At 39.4% G+C, this 25,374-nt stretch overlaps 1 protein-coding gene across 5 annotated transcripts in view; it reads left to right on the top strand.

The window, feature by feature from the left end:
• meis2a (Meis homeobox 2a) overlaps positions 1–25,374 on the top strand; it is a 165,272-nt gene that overhangs the window by 128,660 nt on the left and 11,238 nt on the right. For all 5 annotated transcript variants that reach the window (XM_088355160.1, XM_088355162.1, XM_088355161.1 and 2 more), the window contains exon 10: positions 24,241–24,299. In XM_088355160.1, the coding sequence (XP_088211286.1) occupies positions 24,241–24,299 (59 nt within the window). The remainder of the gene's footprint in view (positions 1–24,240; positions 24,300–25,374) is intronic.

Below are 25,374 nucleotides of genomic sequence, written 5' to 3' on the forward strand. Positions count from 1 at the left end.
CAAAAAATAACTAAAAAATAAATTTAAGAACTAGGTAGTACTTTTGCAGGATTTCTTCATGTATTCCTCTTTTTATTTTTGGAGTAATCTAAATAATCATGGTAATCAGTATTCGTTTTTTATATATTTCACTGACATTATAATGAATATTTGTTGACAGATTTATGACATATTTATGACATATTTAGGACCAATTGACCTTGACTGTCAATAACCCTTTCGAAAATCTTTTGACCCGATAATGTAATGGAGATTTTTTGACGTATTTATGACAAATTTGAAAGGATTTATGAAGGATTTAGGGTTGTTTTATGGTAGTTTTAGGACAGGTTTTGAACATATTAATGATAGACTAAGGACAAATCATGGACATATTTATAACAGGTTAAGGAAAGGATTGGCCTGGGCGGACATTTGTCAATCAGATAGAGTTCCTCTACGTTTGGAAACCAATTTATTTTACTTTTTGAACAAAGTATGCCAAGAATATTTTATGACGGATTTGGTCTGATTGTGGACAGATTAAGGATTAGACATATGACATCCTTCTGAAAGATTTAGGACAGATAAAGGATTGATTTAGGATCAATAGACCTTGGCGGGTATCGGTCAAAGATCGGACATTCAGGTAAATCTCATCATGTTTTGTTTATTTTGGACAAAATTATCGCATATTTAGTCAAGTTTTGGATGAATTTGGATAGATTTAGGACATATTTAGGATCAATTATCTCTGGCAGAGATTTGTCACAAATCAAAAGATCAGGTAAAGCTCCTCACCAGGCATTCACCGATATTTTATTTTTTTACAACTAAAAATTTAAGGACGATTTTTTTCGATAGATTTATGACAGAATTATGACTGTCAGGCCTGATTTAAAACAAATTTAGGCCTAATTCAGGATCGATTTATGACACATTTTTGATCTATTAAGGACAGATTTAGGACTGATTGAGGACCAATTGACCTTGGCAGAGATCAGTCACAAACCAATAATCAAATAAAACTCCTCACCAGCGGACACCTTTATTTTTTTCCAACTAAGAATGTACAAGATTTTTTTGGTTCATATTTCAAACATACAGAGTGATAAAGATATTTTAGAAGATTTATGACATATTTATGACAGACAGGCCTGATTTATGACACATTTATGACCTAAGAATGTAATTGAGATTATTTTGGGACATATTTTAAACATACAAATTGATAAATGGGGCGGCAGTAGCTCAGAAGGTAGAGCGCTCATCTTGGGATCAAGAGATCGCAGTTCGAATCCCGGCTCCTCCGTGTTACATGTCGAAGTGTCCTTGGGTAAGACACTGAACCCCTAATACCCCCAATAAGCAGGTTAGCGCCTTACATGGCTGCACGGCCGCTATTGGGAAATGTGAAGCACATTGTAAAGCGATTTGGGATGTCATTGACTTGGAAAGCACTATATAAATGCAGATCATTTCATTTCATAAAGATATTTTAGGAGATTTATGACAGATTTATGACAGACATGCCTGATTTATGACACATTTATGACCTAAGAATGTAATTGAGATTATTTTGGGACATATTTTAAACATACAGATTGATAAATGGGGCGGCAGTAGCTCAGAAGGTAGAGCGCTCATCTTGGGATCAAGAGATCGCAGTTACATGTCGAAGTGTCCTTGGGTAAGACACTGAACCCCTAATACCCCCAATAAGCAGGTTAGCGCCTTACATGGCTGCACGACCGCAATTGGGAAATGTGAAGCACATTGTAAAGCGCTTTGGGAAGTCGTTGACTTGAAAAGCGCTATATAAATTCATTTCATAAAGATATTTTAGGAGATTTATGACAGATTTATGACAGACAGGCCTGATTTATGACTCATTTATGACCTAAGAATGTAATTGAGATTATTTTGGGACATATTTTAAACATACAGATTGATAAAGATATTCTAGAATATTTATGACAGACAGGCCTGATTTATGACACATTTATGACCTATTTAGGACGGATTTAGGACCAATTGCCCTTGGCAGAGGCCCGTTACTGATCAGACAATCAAGTAAAGCTCCTTGCCGGTCGAACTCGACGGGCGATCATTTGGGGCCAAATGGAGCCCGACCGAATCCCGGCATGACGTCCCGCTTTCGTATAAGCACACGCTCGGGAGGACGACGGGAGATTTTGCGCTCGTTACTCGCTCGTCTTCGTAAAACGAGAAGACCTCGCTCGTCGCCCCGTTTGATGACATATAATAACAATAAAAAGGACCCTAAGCCGCACTCTATTTTGACTCCCTACCGCCCGAGGGGCGAATACGAGCGCATACGGGGACACGCTAGCCGTAATTAGCGGCAGAAAGGAATACAATGAGTGAGTTATTAAGACACGGGGGCGGCTAACCGGCAACCTTTGCCCCGTGGGGGGGCACAGGTCACATGATAAGGAGAGGAAATCCGCCCGGCGACGGCGCCGGACTGCCTGCGACCGATGAGGAGCAGGATTATTATTTTTGAGATAGGATCAATCAGCTGCTGATAAGGGTTTTCTTTCGACTGGAAAAATATTTTGAAAAAAGTTGTCGGAGTTGAATCATCATGGGAAGTTTTCCTGTTCACCTATGAAATAAACTATGATAATACATGAAATAGGATTTTGGGGGGATATACAAGCTTTTTGTGTATTTCTATTTAAAAAAATAAACCCGTCATAAAGTTGTCATAAATCTGTCATAAATTTTAAAAGATTATTTATTACATTAGGGCAGCACGGCGGCGCAGTGGTTAGCGCGTGTGCGGCACAGTTCTAAAGTCTTGGGAACCTCCTGTGTGGGTTTAAATCCAGCTACCGGACTTCCTGTGCGGAGTTTGTATGTTCTCCCTGTGCTTGCGTGGGTTTCCTCATACAAATACAAATAGTAGTGTTTGTCACGGGGGAGCAGACCTGGTCTAGCTCAAAAACAGATCGTAACAGGAGACTAACAGGAGCAAAAAACAGGACGGAACAAAAAGGCCTTGCCGTGTCAAAACGGAGATTTGCAGACGGACCGACAAAAGGGGACCGACAGGACAGAGTTTAAATACTGACAGGGAGCCAAATATGTCGATGTATCTATCTATCTATCTATATATATTTGTATACATGTATCTGTATATTTTATATATTATGCTGCTACCATGCTAACCATCATCATTTTTTTAAATAATTGTTCTATTTTATAATTATTTTCATATAATTATTATAAGAAATAATTGTAATTATTTTTCATAAATAAAGTTTATCATTTATAATAATAAAATTAGTGATTTAACTTCAATGTGACTAGTGGGCCACCAGTTGGGGGTGTCCCCTGCCCACTGCCGGAAGATACCTGAGATGGGCTCCCAGGCCCCCGTGACCCTACTGGGGATAAGCTGAAAATGAATCTTTCACCTGGGTAAAAAAAATGAAATACAATTAAAATACACGAATGCTCCGAAAGCAATCCGCCAAGAAAAATCCAACGTTTATTTTCCAACTTCCCGTACCACAGACTTTAATAGTCTTCTTTTTTTTTTAATGAGCTTTCTGGTTTTGGCGCTCGAGAAGGAGAAGTCATATTTTCCGAATGTTTTGTATAAAAAACGCTGGAGATTCTCATTTCTTCTTAGAAGTTCTTTGAACCTCCTGAGCTTTCCTTACTTTGACCCGAATGGAAACGTCCAAAGTTTCTAAAAATAATCCGGGCGCCTTCGCCGCTGTCGGTGAGGGAGCTTTAGGGTGGCGGTGCCAAAGAGGCATCTTTCTCTTTTAGGGAGGGCTAATTGGCACTTAATTAGCCTCATTGGCTCTCTTATCCTATCCCAAGTGTCCCCCCATTCCTAATCCTGCTCCCACCTCCCCACTAAATCCGTTTTCTCCAAGAGCAAATGTTAACTGCATCCAAGGCGCAAATCATCACTAAAAATAGAATATCAATGAACAAAACACTTGAATTGATTCCAAAATGGCTGACTTATTATATTACAAGAGCTTAGTTTGTAGGCCTATCTATTGTTAGCTTTCCAGCCAAATTCCTTCTTTTCTGAGGCCTTTTTGAGGAAGGAAGGAAGAAAGGAAGGAAAGTAAGAGAAGAAGAAAAGAACCAAAAAAGGGACAAGGGATGAAGGAAGGAAGAAAGAAAGAAACAAATGAAAGAAGGAAGGGAGGAAGAAAGAAAGAGAAAATGAAGGGAGGAGGAAGGGTTGAAGGAAAGAAGGCAAGAGAGTGTGAGGGAAGAAGAACGAAAGATGGACAGACAGAAGGAATGAAGTAAAAAAGGAAAGAATGAAAAAAGATGAAGGAAACAGGAAAAATTAGGAAGATAAAGGAAAGATAAATGAGAAAAAAGGGAAGGGAAGAGGGTGAAGGAAAGTAGGAAAAAGATAGAAAGAGATGGAAGGAAAGAAGAGGAATGAAGAGATATGGGGAGGGAAGGTGGAAGGAAGGAAGGAAGAAAGGAAGGGCGGAAGGAAGGAAGGAAGGAAGGAAGGAAGGATGGTGGGAGGTAGGAAAGAATGACAGAAGGAAGGAAGGAAGGAAGGAAGGAAGGAAGGAAGGAAAGAAGGAAGGAAGGAAAAGAACCAAGAAAGAGACAAGGGATGAAGGAAGGAAGAAAGAAAGAAACAAATGTAAGAAGGGAGGGAGGAAGAAGGAAGAGAAAATGAAGGGGAAGGAGGGTTGAAGGAAAGAGGCAAGAGAGTGAAAGTAAGGGAGGAAGAACGAATGATGGAACGAGACAGAAGCAATGAAGAAAAAAAGGAAAGAATGAAAAAAGGATGGAGGAAAGAGGACATATTAAAACATGAAAGAAATAACAGAAAAGGGAAGTGTAAAGGATGAAGGGAAGTAGGAAAAAGATGGAAAGAGATGGAAGGCAGGAAGGAAGAGGAATGAAGAGATATGGAGAGGGAAGGAAGGAAGGAAGGTAGGGATGTTGGGAAGAATGGAGGGTGGGATGGAGGGAGTGTATGAACGAAGGAAGGAAGGAAGAAAGAAAGAGAAAATGAAGGGAGGAAGAAGGGTTGAAGGAAAGAAGGCAAGAGAGTGTGAGGGAGGAAGAACGAAAGATGGACAGAGAGAAGGAATGAAGTAAAAAAGGAAAGAATGAAAAAAGGTGAAGGAAACAGGAAAAATTAGGAAGATAAAGGAAAGATAAATGAGAAAAAAGGGAAGGGAAGAGGATGAAGGAAAGTAGGAAAAAGTTGGAAAGAGATGGAAGGAAAGAAGAGGAATGAAGAGATATGGGGAGGGAAGGTGGAAGGAAGGAAGGAAGGAAGGAAGAAAGGAAGGGCGGAAGGAAGGAATGAAGGAAGGAAGGAAGGTAGGATGGTGGGAGGTAGGAAAGAATGACAGAAGGAAGGAAGGAAGGAAGGAAGGAAGGAAAGAAGGAAGGAAGGAAAAGAACCAAGAAAGAGACAAGGGATGAAGGAAGGAAGAAAGAAAGAAACAAATGTAAGAAGGGAGGGAGAAAGAAGGAAGAGAAAATGAAGGGGAAGGAGGGTTGAAGGAAAGAGGCAAGAGAGTGAAAGTAAGGGAGGAAGAACGAATGATGGAACGAGACAGAAGCAATGAAGTAAAAAAGGAAAGAAGGAAAAAAGGATGGAGGAAAGAGGACATATTAAAACATGAAAGAAATAACAGAAAAGGGAAGTGTAAAGGATGAAGGGAAGTAGGAAAAAGATGGAAAGAGATGGAAGGCAGGAAGGAAGAGGAATGAAGAGATATGGAGAGGGAAGGAAGGAAGGAAGGAAGGTAGGTAGGGATGTTGGGAAGAATGGAGGGTGGGATGGAGGGAGTGTATGAACGAAGGAAGGAAGGAAGCAATGAAGGAAGGAAGGAAGGAATAAAAATTGAAGACATTGATAGGTAGAAGAAGAACCGGATAGAAAGAACAAGAAAGAAAGAAAAAAGAGAGAAAAAAGAAAGAAAAAAGAAAGATGAGAGACATTAACACATATTTTGCAATTATGAGCCCCTTCAAAAAGTAATTAACAAAAAAGGCAAACTGTAAATCCAGCACCTAATTTTGTCAAGGTTAGCATTCACAAATTAGCATTAGCATTAGCATTCGACTGACTACAGTCACAGGCAAAGCAGGAACAAGAAGCGTGAGTTAGCGGTGACAGGGGGGTCACTAAGAGTTTTGTTCCACTTCTCAGCACCTTTCGCTCTCTTTTCTCTCTAAAAGGCTTCGCATTATCCTGCTTTCATAACGCCAGCTTTCAAATAAAGTCAAAGCGCGTTTTGTGCGTGGGCGAGGCGCCATTCTCTTTTTTTCTCTTTTTTTCTCTTTTTTTCTCTTTTGCTTAATTCCGAGACGGGTAATTTCTGAAGCGCAGGGGAGGAGAGGTCTGCGAGTGTGGGAGAGAGTAAAAGTAGTTTAACTTTATTTCATTCGACCCGAGTGAGAACATGTAAACAATTGGACAAAGATCCATTATCCCCTATAACATATGACAGTGATTATCTTCTATCGCCTGACAAGAGCGCACTTCTGTTGGGGCTTGCGGCCCTTTTTGCCGCTCTGTCCTCCAAAAAGTCAACGGCACACATGCGGCTTTGATCCATTATCACCCATACTGTCCATTATCCTCTCACTTTTTGCTAAAATGACAAAGCACAATTTTGCCGGGCCTGGCGTTCCTTTTCTATCGCTTTAGTGCACCTACAATGTCTTGCATTCACGTCACCATAATACATTATCCCCAATCCCATATTGCTTTCAGTACAGGCTGCTAAAAAGTGCTATTGTGGCACTTTTAAGTCAGGACTGCCAGAAAACTCTTTATTCAGGCGTGTACCGCTGTGGCCTGCATGAGATGAAATGCACAGCTGTGACAGCAATCCGTTATCCCCAATCGCATATTGCTGCAGCTTCGAGCAGACACTGTGCACATTTGATGGGCGTGGCTACTCTTCTTTTACTGATATTTTTGCCTAAATCCATTATCTCTTTTCACTTGCTGAAAGGAGGGACATAGCGCTTTTTTCCAGGTTCAAACCGTCAAAATGTGCCATTGAGGCCCACCTAATGGCATTGTTTGGTCGAGATCCATTATCCCCAGTCAACTATTGCTGAGAGTAGTTTGCCGAGAGACCAAGTTTGTGGTATGAGTGGCGATTATTTTTTCTGTACTTTCCGCCTATAATGAATATCACATGTAATGCCGCGATCCATTATCCCTGGTGGACCATGGCTGACAGCCCAGGCTGGGAAAGCCTATGTTAAAAATGTAGTACAATTATAGTACAATGAATTTCCTAAAGCCGGGATTTTAAAGTGTTCTTAGGGTCCCCAGCTAGGGTTTCAAACCAGGGTCGGGGGCCAAATCTAGACTTATTAAGCTCTCCTGTGGTTTCCGGCTAGGGTTTCGACCTAGGGGCCCCAAATCTAAGTTTTTAAAGCGTTTCTAGGTTTTTCTTTTCCACACTATTTGGGTGAATATATACGGGCAGCCTTCATAATCCCGGCAAAATCCTTCCAGTTCCCCGAGGCCATCCACGAGCGGAATAGCAATCGGATAACTTCTCCTTAGCCGTGTTGTATGCTAACAAGGTGAGATTTCCCTTATCTGCCTTAGCTTTTTGTGTTTCTTCTTCTACGTACAATTTTTGTAGTCTTAACTGGCCCCGCCCCCTCCTTGGTTTGAAACGTTTGAGACTGTTTTGGTCGCATTTGTTGTTTTGGAATTTATATATTGTGATTTGTTTGTTGCAATGATCACTGGATGAATTAGCTTAGTGGTTTTTTCCTAAAGTGTCCATAGGGACCCCTACAATGCTTTTGGGGCCCCATTCGATTGAACTCTGTCGAGAATGTTTTGGTCGCATTTATTGTTTTTCTTCGACTATTTTGTGATTTATCTTTGAAATTATTGGGAGCATGAATTAGCTTAGTGTTTTTTTCCTAAAGTGTCCTTAGGGACCCCTACAATGCTTTTGGGGCCCCATTCAATTGAACTCTGTCGAGAATGTTTTGGTCGCATTTATTGTTTTTCTTCGACTATTTTGTGATTTATCTTTGAAATTATTGGGAGCATGAATTAGCTTAGTGTTTTTTTCCTAAAGTGTCCTTAGGGACCCCTACAATGCTTTTGGGGCCCCATTCGATTGAACTCTGTCGAGAATGTTTTGGTCGCATTTATTGTTTTTCTTCGACTATTTTGTGATTTATCTTTGAAATTATTGGGAGTATGAATTAGCTTAGTGTTTTTTGGCTATAGTGTCCTTAGGGACCCCTACAATGCTTTTGGGGCCCCATTCGATTGAACTCTGTCGCGAATGTTTTGGTCGCATTTATTGTTTTTCTTCGACTATTTTGTGATTTATCTTTGAAATTATTGGGAGTATGAATTAGCTTAGGGTTTTTTTCCTAAAGTGTCCATAGGGACCCCTACAATGCTTTTGGGGCCCCATTCGATTGAACTCTGTCGAGAATGTTTTGGTCGCATTTATTGTTTTTCTTCGACTATTTTGTGATTTATCTTTGAAATTATTGGGAGTATGAATTAGCTTAGGGTTTTTTCCTAAAGTGTCCATAGGGACCCCTACAATGCTTTGGGGGCCCCATTCGATTGAACTCTGTCGAGAATGTTTTGGTCGCATTTGTTGTTTTTCTTCTACTATTTCATGATTTATTTTTGAAATTATTAGGAGTATGAATTAGGGTTTTTTCCTGATAACTCAAATCTCCATGGGGGCCCCTAACATGCTTTGAGAGCCCCTCCAACTTTAAGTTTAAACTCTTTGAGACTGTTTTGGTTGCAATTTTTGTTCCAATCTAATGTTTTAGGATACATTTTTGCAATGGTTACTGTATGAAATAGTTAAGTGTTTTTTCTGATATACACGATGTCCATAGGGGCCCGAACAAGCCTTTGGGGTTCCTTCAATTTATTTACAGTATTACATTTGAATCTTTTGAGACCAATTTGGTCGCATTTTTTGCTTCTATTGAAGTTCTATTTTCATGATTTACTTTTGCATTCGCGCTTTATGAATTAGCTTGGGTGTTTGTTTTTGATGACATAATTGTTCATAGAAGGCCCTAACATGTTTTGAGGGCCCCTCCAGATTCTAGCGTATAAGACCGTTTTGGTCGCATTTTTTGTAGCAAAATAAACATTTTATGGTTGACTTTTGCAATGATTGATGCATTAATTAGTTTTGTGAGATTTTTAAGGTTCGCACAAGGGTCGATAGGTTCCCCTACATGCTTTTGGGGCCCCCGTCTCACATCTCACCCTCTTGAGTCAATTTTGGTCGCATTTAAGGTTTTTTTTTCTACTAAAATAGTATTTTATGATTAGTTTTTTTTTTACAATGATTTTGCAATTTTGTATTAGATTTTTGTTTTCTTATTGATGACTCAAAAGCCCTTAACATGCTTCGGGGCCCCTTTCAACTGGAAATTTGAACCGTTTGAGACTATATTGGTCGCATTTTTCTTGCAAAATAAATGTTTATGGTTAGATTTTGCAATGATCAATGTTTTAATTAGCTTTGTGAGATTTTGAGGGCTGATGCTAGTGTCGATATGTGCCCCAACATGCTTTTGGGGCCCCCTTCAACTTTTTCTCACGTCTCACCCTTTTGAGTCAATTTTGGTCACATTTATGTTTTTTTTTTCTACTAAAATAGTATTTTATGATTATTTTTTTGCACTTATTTTGCAAGTTTGTATTAGATTTTTGTATTTGCTTGATTACTTAAAATCCCTTAACATATTTTGGGGCCCCTTTAAACTCTAATTTTGAAACATTTGAGACTATATTGGTCGCATTTCTGTCTCAAAATGATATTTTATGATTTAGTTTTGTAATGATCACTGTATTAACTGACTTTGTGTTTTTTTTCCTGATGACTTAAGTATCCATACGGGCCCCTCGATTGTTTAGGGTCCCCTCATACTTGGAATTTGAACCTTTTGAGACCGTTTTAGTCGCATTTGTGGTGTTTTTTTGCGCAGATTCCCTTGCAGGGATAAGACAAACTGAGGGTGTCCATTTGCAATAATTGCTTTTATCTGCCGCTGGAGATAGCCGAGGGAAACGTGTGGAGGGTGTGTATTGGGAGTGTGGGTGGATGGCGGGTGGGGGCGGGGGGCTAAAGGTGACCAGGTGTAGCATGTAGCATGTAGCTGGAGGGTGTGCACGTTTGCACGTGCACGTGCACGGACATGATGCGCTTGAGCTCTTTAAACCCGCTGAACCTCCAGCAGGTATGTTCTCTTTGTCGAGGCTTGCTCCTTGTTTTGGCCTTCACCTCGCTACTTTGCGTTTTGCATTCCACACCAAAGCCCCCCTTTGTCCTTTTCTGGCGTAGTTTGGAAAAAAAAATGAAAAAAACAAAACCTTGAGAGTACACAGAAGTAAAAAGGCGAGACGACACATTTTGGACAATGATACACAAGGCTCTCACTCAACCAGTAATAAATAAATAGATAGATAGATAGATGTCTAGATGACTAGATAGATGTCTAGATGTCTAGATGTCTAGATGTCTAGATAGATAGATAGATAGATAGATAGATAGATAGATAGACAGACAGACAGACAGACAGACAGACAGACAGACAGACAGACAGACAGACAGACAGACAGACAGACAGACAGATAGTTGTCCAGATAGATGTCTAGATAGATGTCTAGATAGATAGATGTCTAGATAGATGTCTAGATAGATAGATGGATAGATAGATAGATGTCTAGATAGATGGATAGATAGATAGATGTCTAGATAGATAGATGTCTAGATAGATAGATGTCTAGATAGATAGATAGATAGATAGATAGATAGATAGATAGATAGATAGATAGATAGATAGATACATAGATACATAGATACATAGATACATAGATACATAGATGGATAGATGTCTAGATAGATAGATAGATGGATAGATGTCTAGATGGATAGAGGTCTAGATAGATAGATGTCTAGATGGATAGAGGTCTAGATAGATAGATGGATAGAGGTCTAGATAGATAAATGTCTAGATAGATGGATGTCTAGATAGATAAATGTCTAGATAGATGGATGTCTAGATAGATGGATAGATAGATAGTTGTCCAGATAGATGACTAGATAGATGTCTAGATGTATGTGTAGATGTCTAGATAGATGTCTAGATAGATGTCTAGATAGATGTCTAGATAGATAGATAGATGGATAGATGTCTAGATAGAGGTCTAGATAAATAAATGTCTAGATAGATGTCTAGATAGATAAATGTCTAGATAGATGTCTAGATAAATAAATGTCTAGATAGATAGATAGCTAGCTAGATAGATAGATAGATAGATAGATAGATAGATAGATAGATAGATGTCTAGATGGATAGAGGTCTCGATGGATAGAGGTCTAGATGGATAGAGGTCTAGATGGATAAATGTCTAGATAGATGGATGTCTAGATAGATGGATAGATAGATAGTTGTCCAGATAGATGTCTGGATAGATGTCTAGATAGATATCTAGATAGATAGATAGTTGTCTAGATAGATAGATAGATGTCTAGATAGATGTCTAGATAGATAGGTAGATAGATAGATAGATAGATAGATAGATAGATAGATAGATAGATAGATAGATAGATAGATAGATAGATAGATAGATGGATAGATGTCTAGATAGAGGTCTAGATAGATAAATGTCTAGATAGATGTCTAGATAGATAAATGTCTAGATAGATAAATGTCTAGATAGATGTCTAGATAAATAAATGTCTAGATAGATAGATAGATAGATAGATAGATAGATAGATAGATAGATAGATAGATAGATAGATAGTTGTCCAGATAGATGTCTAGATAGATGTCTAGATAGATAGATAGATAGATAGATACTTTATTCACCCCCTGGGATATATTTCTTTAATAATATCAGAAAGCTTTTTAAAACGAACCTTTTGCTCTTTTGAATTTTTTTCGACAGAAGCTATATTTTGAAATATGCTAATATTGTAAAAAATAATTTCGAATATTCTTTTTCTCAGTTAAAATTATTTGTCAAACTTAAGAGCTATTATTGAAATATTTTTGGGTCTCATTTGAATATATATCCTTTTTTCAAGGTAAAAATATTTGTTAAAACAGAAATTACAACCAGGAGAGGGTGTCCCCTGCCCACTGCCCGAAAGAACTGGGATGGGCTCCAGCACCCCCGGGACCCTATTGAGGATAAGCGGTGCAGATAATGGATGGATGGATGGAAATCAGAAATTAATATTAAATGTTACAGTTTGAATGTTGTATATATACATATATCTATGTATATATATATTTGGCTTTGGCTTTTCTTGCAATGTCAAACCACATGGGAGGACCAGGAGTGGGGGCCAGTTTGGGGGTCTCTGAAGGTCCGCCAAGTTACTGCACCCCAAATAGACGCTATTTATGACTCCCCTGCTTTGGCTTTAGCGCGTGTGAGTGAATATATGTCAAAGCAATTACGTGCAATTCAAGCTCTTATTAATTTTTAAAAGCGGGGAAAAGACGGCAAGGGGGGGGGGGGGGGGGGGTGCACGGCTGCATCATGGAAACTCTCGAGGTGGAAAAACACGTTTGCACGCCACTGACACGATTGGCGAGAAATAGCTCGTGTGTCGCTATAGACAGGGGTGGGCAAACTACTGCCAGTGGGCTACATGCGGCCCGCTAAATCAAAATGGTCAAAAAAATCCATCCATCCATTATCTGCACCGCTTATCCACAGTAGGGTCGCGGGGCTGCTGGAGCCCATCCCAGCTATCTTTGGGCAGTGGGCAGGGGACACCCTCTCCTGGTTGTAATTTCTGTTTTAACAAATATTTTTACTTTGAAAAAAGAATGTACATTACAATAAGCCCCAAAAATATTTGTTATACTTCTTATGTTTGACAAATAATTTTAACTGAGAAAAAGAATATTCCAAATGAGTAAAAACTAAATCTTTTTTTTACAATATTAGCACATTTAAAATATATTTTACGTCAAAAAAATTCAAAAGAGCCAAAGGTTCCTTTCTTCAAAATCTTGCTAATATTATTTAAAAAAATATCCCAGGAAAAACAAAACTCTAAATAAGAAAAAGGTTCGTTTTAATAATTTAGGTCATTTTATCTTTTGGGAAAAAATATCACGAATGAGCAAAGGAAATTATTTTATAATTTATCATATTTTGACAAATATTTTTAACATGGGGCCAGGCATGGTTTTTCATCCGGACCGCTAAATCAAAATGGTCAGAAAATCCATCCATCCATCCATTATCTGCACCGCTTATCCTCAGTAGGGTCGCGGGGGTGCCGGAGCCCATCCCAGCTATCTTCTGGCAGAGGGCAGGGGACACCCTCAACTGGTTGCCAGCCAATCGCAGGGCACACAGGGGGACAGACAACTCACTCGCTTATTCACACCTAGGGACAATTTGGTGAGGCCATTTAACCCACGCAAGCACAGGGAGAACATGCAAACTCGCAGAAATATATGATTGGGGGTAATAGATCGCGGCTGCATGAGTGCAGTTACCTTTTTGGTGAACAGAAAGGCAAAAAAGAGCCACCAGGTCCGACACAGATGCACTCTGACAGCCCCCGCTTGCAGCAAGATGTGTTTGGGGATAATGGATCGTGGCTGCATAGTGCAGTTTACTCTTTGGTGGACAGAAAAGCAAAAAAAGAGCCGCCAGGCCAGACAAAAATACACGCTGCCACACCCCCGCTCGCAGCAAGATATAATTAGGGATAATGGATCGTGGCTGCATGATTGCAGTTCACTTTTTGGTGGACAGAAAGGCCAAAAAGAGCCACCAGGCCTGAAAATGTACTCTGAGAGCCCCTGCTCGCAGCAAAATGAGATTGGGGATAATGGATCGCGTGACATTTTCCACACGTGATGCACTGAGGAGCGAAGGATTTCAGTACATATTCATTATCAATAACGAAAATAGTATACAGTAAGTACAGTTTATTTGTAATATATATGATCTGTATATATACTTTGTTGCCTTTTTTTGTTACTGATCGCCGCAATCGTTAAAGGGTTACGGCCATAGATTGTGACTTCTTCATATTTTTTAAAATCTCAAGCACCCTTTCCATTGTTATCATCTTTTTCCTTCTCCCTTTAGCATCAATGCAAGTAAAATCATATATAACTGTTGTTATCGAAGGATGATGATTAAATTAAATGAGCAGCAGTAGCTGTCCTTGGGCAAGACACTGAACCCCTAATGCCCCTGAAAAGCAGATAGGTGCCTTGCATGGCTGACTCCACTATCGGTGTGTGAGCGTGTGTGTGAATGGGTAAAGTGTGAAGTGTATTGTAAAGCCCTTTCGGGGGTCGTATTTCTCATCGAACTAAATGGAAAGAAGCAAAACGTTCCAAAACAAAATTTTCCCGCGCGTTCCATTTTCCGTTCCCGATTTCTCTTCCGAGACACCCGAGAATATAATATCACCGAAGACGACTTTGCCCGTTTCCCCCCCCGTGTGTCGAGACGATCCGGTGTTTGATCCCCGACAATAAAAAAAAACCAGGACGGCACCGGTTTCGACTCCATTTTCCGGGAAATATCGGGCCTCTATCGTGTCGTTATCGTCCCCCCCCCCTGCTAATCCACAAAGCCGCCCTGTTTGATATGTGAGAAAAAAAAATGGAGGGAGGGGGGCCGGGTCACAGAGTCGCTCCATTACCAGGCACTCCATGCTGACGATGAAAGAGGGCACCAGAAGAACCAGACAAAAAGGGGAAAAGTGGGGAGGGGGATTGAAGATGCAGACGGAGGAATCAAAGTTGCTTGATAGCGCTGAGAGGTGGAGGGGGGTCGGGGGGGGAGTAGAAAATCACACTGCAAATGTGAAGGGGGGGTAATAAAATCAAGTAGGTGGGATCACCAGGGTAATGATGGCGCTCCTGCGGTCTGATGAGACCATTTCAAATTTGGCGCACAAAATATATATATACAGTGGAACCTCGGTTCTCGACCATAATCCGTTCCAGAACCCTGTTCGAAAACCGATTTGTTCCATCACCGAAATTATTTTTCCCATTAAAAATAATGTAAATGGTTTTAATCCGTTCCAACACCCTGAATGTTTACCTTGAATGTTTAACGTAAATATGAAGCTAACCCCGGCTAATCGTACGTTCGCGTTAGCGTAATCTTCCGTACGAAAGATCACGCTTACATGAACGTGTAAAAATAAAAAAATCAGGTCGTTTACAAGTCATTTAGCACCACAAGTGGCTAGCGCTATATTGGAAAGGGGGCTCCGTTCCAACACCCTGAATTTTGGGCTCCGTTCCAACACCCTGAATGTTTACCTGAATGTTCAACGTCATCATAAAGCTAACCCAGGCTGATCGTACGTTCGCGTTATCGTAATATTCCGTACGAAAGATTACGCTAACACCAACGTGTAAAAAAAAAAAAAAAAGATCAAGAAAAGAATTATGAATAGGATTTCTTACCTTTGTGGTGGTCAGCAGAAGGCGCATGCTGTATTCCCTAGCAAGATCAGAAACTCGCACACCTCTTTCATCTCATCTCATCTCATTAGCCGCACCGCTTATCCTCATTAGGGTCGCGGGGGGGCTGGAGCCCATCCCAGCCATCTCTGGGCAGTGGGCGGGGGACACCCTGAACTGGTTGCCAGCCAATCGCAGGGCACACAGGGACAGACAACTCGCTCGCTCATTCACACCTAGGGACAATTTGGACCGGCCAATTCACCTGAAATGCATGTTTTTGGAACGTGGGAGGAAACCGGGGTGCCCGGAGGAAACCCACGCAAGCACGGGGAGAACATACAAACTCCGCACAGGAAGTCTGGAGCTGGATTTGAACCCACGACAGGTTCCCATGACATGAACTGTGCCGCACAAGCGCTAACCACTGCGCCGCCGTGCTGCCCCACCTCTTTCATATTTAGCTATTATAGTTAGGGGCTAAAACACTCCGTTCACCGATATTAAAAGCGAAAGCAAAAAGAGGCAAGTGACCGAACAGCAAAGCAAGAATTTCTCGAAATTTTTGGTCGGACTCCGATTCGTTCGAACTGAGAGGCCTTCGAAAACCCAGGTTCCACTGTAGTACGGAACGATCGCATGCTAACATTAGCATGCTAACATTTATACACCTTTTCTGTGTCTTGCAATGCACAGCATGTCACTAGAGTCCTTGGATTTTTTTTTTCGGGGGAGGGTTTTTTTTCGCCATGACCTGCAGCCGAACGCAACTGGCGAGCTTCGCTAGCAGGGTTCCACAAAAGGCCAACGAGCGGCGTCGTAAAAAAAAAAAGCAGGTCAGTGAAAGTGCATGCAGGAGAAGTGAAACAGTCCTTCTTTTGAGAGGCGCACAAAAGAGTATGAAGGAAAGAGAGAGGGGGGGGGGGGGGGGGGGGGCGAGGTATGTAAACACAGCAGTTGCCCCGAATGTGGGCCCTCGCCCTCAACCTCCCTTAAAAAAGAAAAAAAATAAAAAATGGCAGCAGCCTCCTAGCGCCGTTTCACATCTGCAGCCAATCAAAAGTCGGAGCTCTGGCGAGGTTGCGTTCGGTCGCCGCGGTAACGAGGAGTTCAGGTTTTTTGTTGACTCCTATTTTCTCATTTTTCTTATTTATTTATGTATTACTTATTTTCGGCTTTTGCTTTCAAAGTATTTTATTTTATTCTTATCTTCAATTTATACATTTTAATCAGTAATACACATTTTCTGTTTTTTTTTTTTAATCTATTTACATATTTTTGACATTTACAGGATTTTTAATCGTAGCTACTGAAGCATTTGAATGTTTCATTTTTAGTTTATTTTGATTTTATTGTCATTTTTATTTGACTGATATTTTAACCGGGGTCATTAAATATTGTATTTCCTATCATATTGGTTCATATATATTCATATATATTTTTCAGTTTTATCTTTCTATATTCTTATTTGATTTGATAAAATGTATTCAATTTTGAGTGTGGTTACTAAATGGTTTATTTTAATCAAATATTGATTCTAGTATATGTTCTTGTTTTTTATATTTATAAGATTTTCAGCTTAATTTATTTTTTAATAACAATTTATACATTTTTAACTGTGGTTACTACATATTCGATTTTAACATGTTTCTTCTACTTTTATTGTTTGTTTTCCAATTTTTTATATTTGCAAAATGTTCAGCTGTAGCCATTAAAGCATTTTTCTTTCTTAATTTTTTTAATATATATATATATTTTTTTTTAATATTTTGATGTCTCTATTATATATTTTTTTCTTATTTCGTTACTTTTTTTTATATTTACTATGTTACTAAGGCATTTGCATTTTTAATTTATAGTTTTTTATATTTTATTTAAAATTTCAGTTTTTATATTTTAAACTGTGATAAATAAAGTTTTGATTTTCCTATTTTAATTTAAATTAGTTTGTGTTTCATTTTTAAGATTTTTCAACCATGTATATATATATATATATATATATATATTTTTTTTTTTTTTAAACATTTTTTGTTATATATATATATATTTTTTAATTATGATAATGTTCAATTACGTTTTAATTTTCTATTTACCAATGTTTAAATGTGCTTTTCAAGGCATTTGAAGTCTTATCTTTTTCAAATATTTCTTTTATAATATTGTTATTTCGTGAGAAGCAATAATATAAACGTATGCCTGGATGAATTCATTTTATTTAAATGTATTAACTTGCTTTAATTATTTTTCCCAATATTTAAAATAAGAAAAGCGGAAATCTGTTAGTTCTACTATATATCATATTATTACTAATAATAACTTAAACTAATGAATGATTAGAATAAATCAGCTCCGTTTAAATGTATTTTATTTATATATTCGCTTTAAAATTCCACAGTCTTTCCACCTTAATGTTTTGTCTTTGTATACGTTGCCAGGGTAACCAAGAAGCCACTGTACAAGCTCTGTTCTATATTAATATTAATAAATCATAATTGGTATTCATCCAAAATATGAGCTCAATTTAAAGGAAAAAAGGGGACAAAATAGTGATGATAAAAACCGAAAAAAAAAAAATATCTATATCTGCTTTCAAATTCCACAGAATCTTCACACCTTCTCGTTTTGTTATTGTGTACCTGGTCCGTTGCCACGGTAACCAGAAAGCTCCCATCCGAGTCCGCTGGGCTAACCGATGGTCCCTCCCCGCACACCCCGGACCCCCTTAATCCTTTTTAGAGCCGACCCGATACAGTTTATCGCCGGTGTGTGTTCAGAAACCGCATCGAACTGAATTCCGGATTTTAGGGCGGGGCCTGCCCCGCATCCCCCCCCCCCCCCCCCCCCCCCAAAAAAAAAAATAAAAGCACCTTTTATGATCTACATCTGGCCGTGGAGCTTATTATTGCCGGCCTCTGTTTAGCGTTCGAAGGTCCACTCACGTACAAGCACACAGCATGGGAACTACTCGCTGTCTTCAAACAAATAATTAAAGGCAAGGTCGTTGGGTCGCTTGAAGGTCATTCCTCGGGATACGCGGCAGAATGTGTACATTCTTCCCGGGAGAGACCACCGATGGGTGCCGAGGGGGGGGACGGTTGCTGTGTGAAGTCGTGTTATTTTGACACTTTATTCATCCCCGCAGGGACATTCACAGTTCCAGCAGTATCCTTTTGTTGTTTATTACCAGATTAACAGGATGGCCTCGGGGTGCTGTGTTGTAGTTTAGCAACAGCGGAGTGGATGACCTCACACGCTAGTCCAAAAGTTCGACGTCCCTTAAGCAGATGGAAATCTTGGTGCCCAGGGTTACACCACCTCCTCCGCCTCCTCTCCGCTTCCCGCAGGCTTTTGTGTCTCTGTCTGCCCTAACAGTGCTGAAGCCGGGTAGCTCCACGTTAGCGTCCGGGATGCTAGACGTGAGCCACGTTTCCGTAAAACACAGCAAACTGCACTCCCTGTACGCTTTGATGTTTTTCACCAGCACAGCCAGATCGTCGGTCTTATTTGGTAGCGAGTTCACATTTACCATGATTACGGACGGTACCGAAGGCTTATAACGCCGCTAGCCGCTTGCTTGACTTCTCAAGTGGCTTTCCGTAAACTTGCTAGGCTACATTTGATTTTTGAGATCTTGTGTAGGAAAGCAGCAAAACACGAACCACGCAAGGTAGAGAAGACGTTGGAAAGTACTGTAAAAATTGCTCTTTAATGGCTTCCTAAACTTGCTCAGCTGCATTTTATTTTTCAGGCAAGAAGCTATTGTCATATATTTGTTTAAATTCATAGTTTTTTGACACTGTACATGACTTCTTAAGTGGCTTTCCGTAAATTTGCTAGGCTACATTTGATTTTTGAGATCTTGTGCAGGAAAAACGGAACACAACTATATTATAGAACGTCTTTTTGTTTATTTGTATGTAGTTTTGTTTCGGTTCTTACGCGGCTTTCCCAAATCTTGCTCAATTATGATTCATTTTCCAGACATGATGTAAGCAGCACATCCAGTGACCACAAAACACACAAGTAGGAAAAGCCAGTGGGAAATATGTACCGGTACTTATTAATTTATTTTGAAAATCCCACTTTTTCCATTTTTGATTACAACATAGTGTGCTGGTGTATGCCGCAGACGAAGTACCCCAAAAAGAACTGAATCCCTGAAGGCGAAGAAACCCAAAGTTTAGCTTCTCTAAATGGTGTTTTGTGGTCATTGGGCGAGCTGCTTACACCATGCCTGAAAAATGAAGTGCAGCTGAGCAAGTTTAGGAAGCCATTAAAGAAGAATATTGACAGTATGTCTTCTCTACCTTGCGTGGTTCGTGTTTTGTGGCTTTTCTACACCATAGCTACAAGTTTTGGAACGTCCTTTAATTTAATCAAATTTTTTGAGGTTTGACACTCCTGTCCATAAACTTCTTTAGATACATGTCGTTTTCCATCCATGGTGTATGCCGCAGACGAAGTACCCCAAAAAGAACTGAATCCCTGAAGGCGAAGAAACCCAAAGTTTAGCTTCTCTAAATGTTTTTTTGTGGTCATTGGGCGAGCTGCTTACACCATGCCTGAAAAATGAAATCAGCTGAGCAAGTTTAGGAAGCCATTAAAGAAGAATATTGACAGTATGTCTTCTCTACCTTGCGTGGTTCGTGTTTTGTGGCTTTTCTACACCATAGCTACAAGTTTTGGAACGTCCTTTAATTTAATCAAATTTTTCCAGGTTTGACACTCCTGTCCATAAACTTCTTTAGATACATGTCGTTTTCCATCCATGGTGTATGCCGCAGACGAAGTACCCCAAAAAGAACTGAATCCCTGAAGGCGAAGAAACCCAAAGTTTAGCTTCTCTAAATGTTTTTTTGTGGTCATTGGGCGAGCTGCTTACACCATGCCTGAAAAATGAAAGGCAGCTGAGTGAGTTTAGGAAGCCATTAAAGAAGAATATATAAAGTATGTCTTCTCTGCCTTGCGTGGTTCGTGTTTTGTGGCTTTTCTACACTATAGCTACAAGTTTTGGAACGTCCTTTAATTTAATCAAATTTTTTGAGGTTTGACACTCCTGTCCATAAACTTCTTTAGATACATGTCGTTTTCCATCCATGGTGTATGCCGCAGACGAAGTACCCCAAAAAGAACTGAATCCCTGAAGGCGAAGAAACCCAAAGTTTAGCTTCTCTAAATGTTTTTTTGTGGTCATTGGGCGAGCTGCTTACACCATGCCTGAAAAATGAAATCAGCTGAGCAAGTTTAGGAAGCCATTAAAGAAGAATATTGACAGTATGTCTTCTCTACCTTGCGTGGTTCGTGTTTTGTGGCTTTTCTACACCATAGCTACAAGTTTTGGAACGTCCTTTAATTTAATCAAATTTTTTGAGGTTTGACACTCCTGTCCATAAAGTTCTTTAGATACATGTCGTTTTCCATTCATGGTGTATGCCGCAGACGAAGTACCCCAAAAAGAACTGAATCCCTGAAGGCGAAGAAACCCAAAGTTTAGCTTCCCTAAATGGTGTTTTGTGGTCATTGGGCGTGCTGCTTACACCATGCCTGAAAAATGAAGTACAGCTGAACAAGTTTAGGAAGCCATTAAAGAGCAATATTGACAGTATGTCTTCTCTACCTTGCGTGGTTCGTGTTTTGTGGCTTTTCTACACCATAGCTACAAGTTTTGGAACGTCCTTTAATTGAATCTAATTTTTCCAGGCGTGACACGACTGTCCATAAACTTCTTTAGATACATGTCGTTTTCCATCCATGGTGTAGACAGCAGACCACAAAACACAAACCACAAAAGGTAGAGAAGCTTTTGGGAAATATTTATTGGAGTTTTTCCGGCGGTGAGGATTACGAGCGCTAAGGAGCACTAGAGAGTGCCGCAGCCCGTGCCGGGGAAATAAGGATGAATGATGGAGCCAGGACAGCGGGAGTCCACTTGACACCGGGTCCGGGCCGGATCAACACGCAGTCCCCCATCTGATAATATCGAGCGCGGCACCACGGGGTTTTGGGGGTTGGGGGGGTTTAAGGAGCGCTAAGTAGCCGGTCTAGTGTGGGATGTTGTTTTAGGTTTATGCTAGATTTTCAAACGCTCTGTTTTTCCACACGGTAGTCTGCGCGTGCCGACAGCAGTTTGGGTCTATGGAAACCGACATTGAGGGGAAATGATTGATTCGATGGTGTAAGGTGGTTAAGGTTTGGGCTAGGGTGTTAGGATTAGGGTTGAGGTTAGGGTTTTAGGGATTGGAGTTTTTTTAGAGTTTCAAGGTTAGGGAGTTAGGTCTCGGGTTAGAGAGTTGGGGTTAGCATTAGGTGTCAGGGTTTGGATTTAAAGATCGGGTTAGGGTTTTGAGAACTGGGCGTAAGGGTTTGGGTTAGGGGATTAGGTCTAGGGTTAGGGGATTAGGTCTAGGGTTAGGGGGGTTAGAGTTTGGAATGGTGTTCGGTGGTTAGGAATAGGTTTAAAGGCTTAAGGTTAGGGATAGTTTAGAGTGTTAGGGTTGAGGTTGGGGATTTAGGGATCAGGTTTGGATTTGGTTTAGGGTTTTAAGGTTAGGGAGTTATGGTTTGTGTTAGGGAGTTAGGTCTAGGGTTAGAGGGTTGGGACTAACATGAGAGGTCATGGTTTAGATTAGGGGTTTAGCGATCGGGTTAAGATTTGGGTTAGTGTTTTGAGAACAGGGTGTTAGGGTTTGGGTTAGGGGATAGGTCTAGGGTTGAAGTTTGAAATGGTGTTAGGTGATTAGGAATTGGGTTAAAGGGTTAGGGTTAGTTTATAAGGTTAGGTTTTGGGATAGTGTTAAGAGTTGGGGTTAGGATAATAGTTTATATCTGGTTTACTGGTTAGGGGTTAAGGTTATGGTCTGATTAGATTTTATATGTTTATTTGACTATAGTTTCAACATATTTTTCTATCCTAAAAATTCAATATGGCATTAAATATTGCTCATTTCCAGTGTTATTCTTCCTTCCTTATTGTATCGAATTTATTTTCATTCTTTTTTATATTTTATTAGCATAACCATTCATTTTAGATTATAATTTTAGGTTTTACTTTATTTTGAAGTGGTCTTTTAAATAAATTATCCAAACTTAAGATTTGCAGAATAGTCTCCCCATGCCATTTGTATTATTGTTTAATATTTCGCCAATTGACACATTGAAGGCAGTTACATCCCTGCCTAATATTCTAGCCACTCCCCTCATTTTATTAATATTTATTTTATTATTATCATTATTATTTTAATAATTGATACCCAACCTTGTCCTCATTCCTGTACAGCTGCAGACGCCCCCCCTCCCAACTCCGTGGTCAATATATTCTGAAAATTTAGCTAAAAATGGGCATTTTTCTTATCGAGCCCCACCCCTCACATTTTATGCTCCTATTTGTTTTATTTCACTGGTTTACCCCTGCTGCATTATACAAAAAAAAATGTGTGTGTTTTTTTTTTTTGCTATTTATTTCCCTTTTATTTTCTTTGTTATTTTATGTGTGTGTCTTGCTGTCGGTCACCCCTCTTGAGGGTGTCACGTAACCGGACCAGGAGGCAGGAAGAGTGAACTCAATTGCGTAACGATCAGTTACTTTTATTTAGAAAATAAAAGTTGTCCAACACGCAGGGACAAAAACAAAACAAAAACAGACTTACAGGCAATCAGAAATTCAGACTGGGTAATACTCACAAACAGGCTTAAAGTTACTAACTCAGACAAACGGGCATGACAGGTCTTCCTTGAGTCAAACAAAACAAAACAGAACAGACTAATGCAATGATGTCAAAGATAGACATTATTAAGACTATTTAGTGGCTATATTAGCACAGATAAAATACATGTATATAGTTTAATTCTACATGATGGTGGAAGCAAAGAACTCACGTCCTCCCTGGCTGAGGTCCCAAAACGAGAGAGGGAGTGGTTTATTTCGTCAGAGAAATCAGTACAGACAAGAACACGACTTCAAAATAAAAGAATACAAGATTGATAAACGTACAAGAGATATAATTACACTCATTGTTGAAACGTTACTTTAAGTGTGTGTGTGTATGAGAAACATTGTTTTTATATTTAGTAATATAAAAACAAGCTAATTATCTTGAGACAGAAATTCAAGAGATTTACATTGAAAACCTGACAAATGATCCAGTTCCAAAACCAGCCCTTAAGAATGGCACACGTAATTAGGACAATCTGTGTCAGCCGGTGTCAAGGGGCGGGACCAGCTGGTTGTCATGGCGACCATGCTGGACATGACAGAGGGATATGACCAAGGTAGATGGATAGAATTTGTTTTATTTATTTATAATTGATACCTCACATCGTCCTTATGGCTGGACCACTGGCGATGATGTCCCCCCCCCCTAAAAGATGTAGGGGTGTCCCTTGGAAGGAAAGGAAGACCTAAAAGGAAGCATGTGTATCCTCTGCCTTCCTTCATTAAAGCTTTCCTTTCCCATTGCGAGGGAGTGTACCCATGTATCCGTGTTTCCTTAGAAGAGGGGGGGGGGGACGAGGGGCGAGGGTGAAGTATAAAAAAAAACAAAAGTAGGATAGTAAAAAGGGAGGCATCTCCCTTTGCAACCAATACTTGAGGAATGTCTCCCCGGTGCCCGTGGCAACCCTACGGAATCAAAAGCTTTATTAAACGTAGAAGGGGGGGGGGATCATAAGGAACATTTCACGTGCCCCCCTCCCTCGTCGGGGTTCCCAAGTCGCGGCACAATCGTCCTTTTGTTTGCGGTTGCGTGTCCTGATTTAACGTCTTCTTCTTCTTGTGTCTGCCAGGTTCATTAATGCCAGAAGAAGAATAGTTCAGCCCATGATTGACCAGTCCAATCGAGCAGGTAAACAAAACAAAAAAAAGGAACGGGGGATAATGGATACAGTAGCGCTTCTCTTCACCCCCTTACCCTCCATCCTCCCCCCGGTGTGAAGATGTCCTTTCCGAAAATCCCACTCGCATGAATACTGTTGCCGGGTTTCTCTTTCAAGGGGGTGGGATGTGGCTTTTTTTTTTTTTTTTACTTCAAGTTACCCCCCCTGTACCCCCTTTTTGCCCCCCCATGCATGAACTCTAATTGGAGATTTCCTATTGGAAGTGGGCTGCGGGAGGCTTTTGAATATTCAACAGTGGCTTTTTTTTAGACCTTCACTTTTTGTGCAGCGTTCTGAATGAAATTGGAGGGAAGGGGCCGGCTTCGAGGTTATTTTCTCCATTTAAAAAAATAAAAGGCATTTTTTCATTTCAAAAACCTAATTTTGCATATTGTAAGTATATTTTCTATTTTGGATCATTTTACCCAATTTTATGTAGAAATATTTTAATTGGCTTTAAAAATAAATAGATTTTATTTTGTCTTACTATATTTTACATTAAATGTATTTGTCATTTTATTTGACAATATTTTAAATGTTTTTTAGTAAAAAAATGATTTTTTTTTTATTTAAAAAAACAAATTTTGCATATTGTAAGTATATTTTCTATTTTGGAGCATTTAACCATGTTTATGAAGAAATATTTTAATTGGCTTTAAAAATGAATAGATTTTTTTTGTCTTACTATATTTTACCTTAAATGTATTTGTCATTTTATTTTAGAACATTTTAAATATTTTTTTAGTAAAAAAAGGTATTTTTTTAATTTAAAAAAACAAATTTTGCATATTGTAAATATATTTTCGATTTGGGAGCATTTTACCCCATTTTATGTAGAAATATTTAAATTGACTTTAAAAATAAATAGATTTTTTTATTTTTTCCTATATTTTACCTGAAATGTATTTGTCATTTTATTTTATAATATTTTAAATGTTTTTTTTAGTAAAAAAATGGATTTTCTTTTATTTGAAAAAAACTAAATTTTGCATATCGTAAATATATTTTCTATTTTGGAACATTTTACCCCATTTTGTGTAGAAA

The sequence above is a fragment of the Urocampus carinirostris genome, chromosome 15, assembly GCF_059441175.1.
Source record: "Urocampus carinirostris isolate Australia breed hairy pipefish chromosome 15, RoL_Ucar_1.0, whole genome shotgun sequence".
Taxonomy (NCBI): domain Eukaryota; kingdom Metazoa; phylum Chordata; class Actinopteri; order Syngnathiformes; family Syngnathidae; genus Urocampus; species Urocampus carinirostris.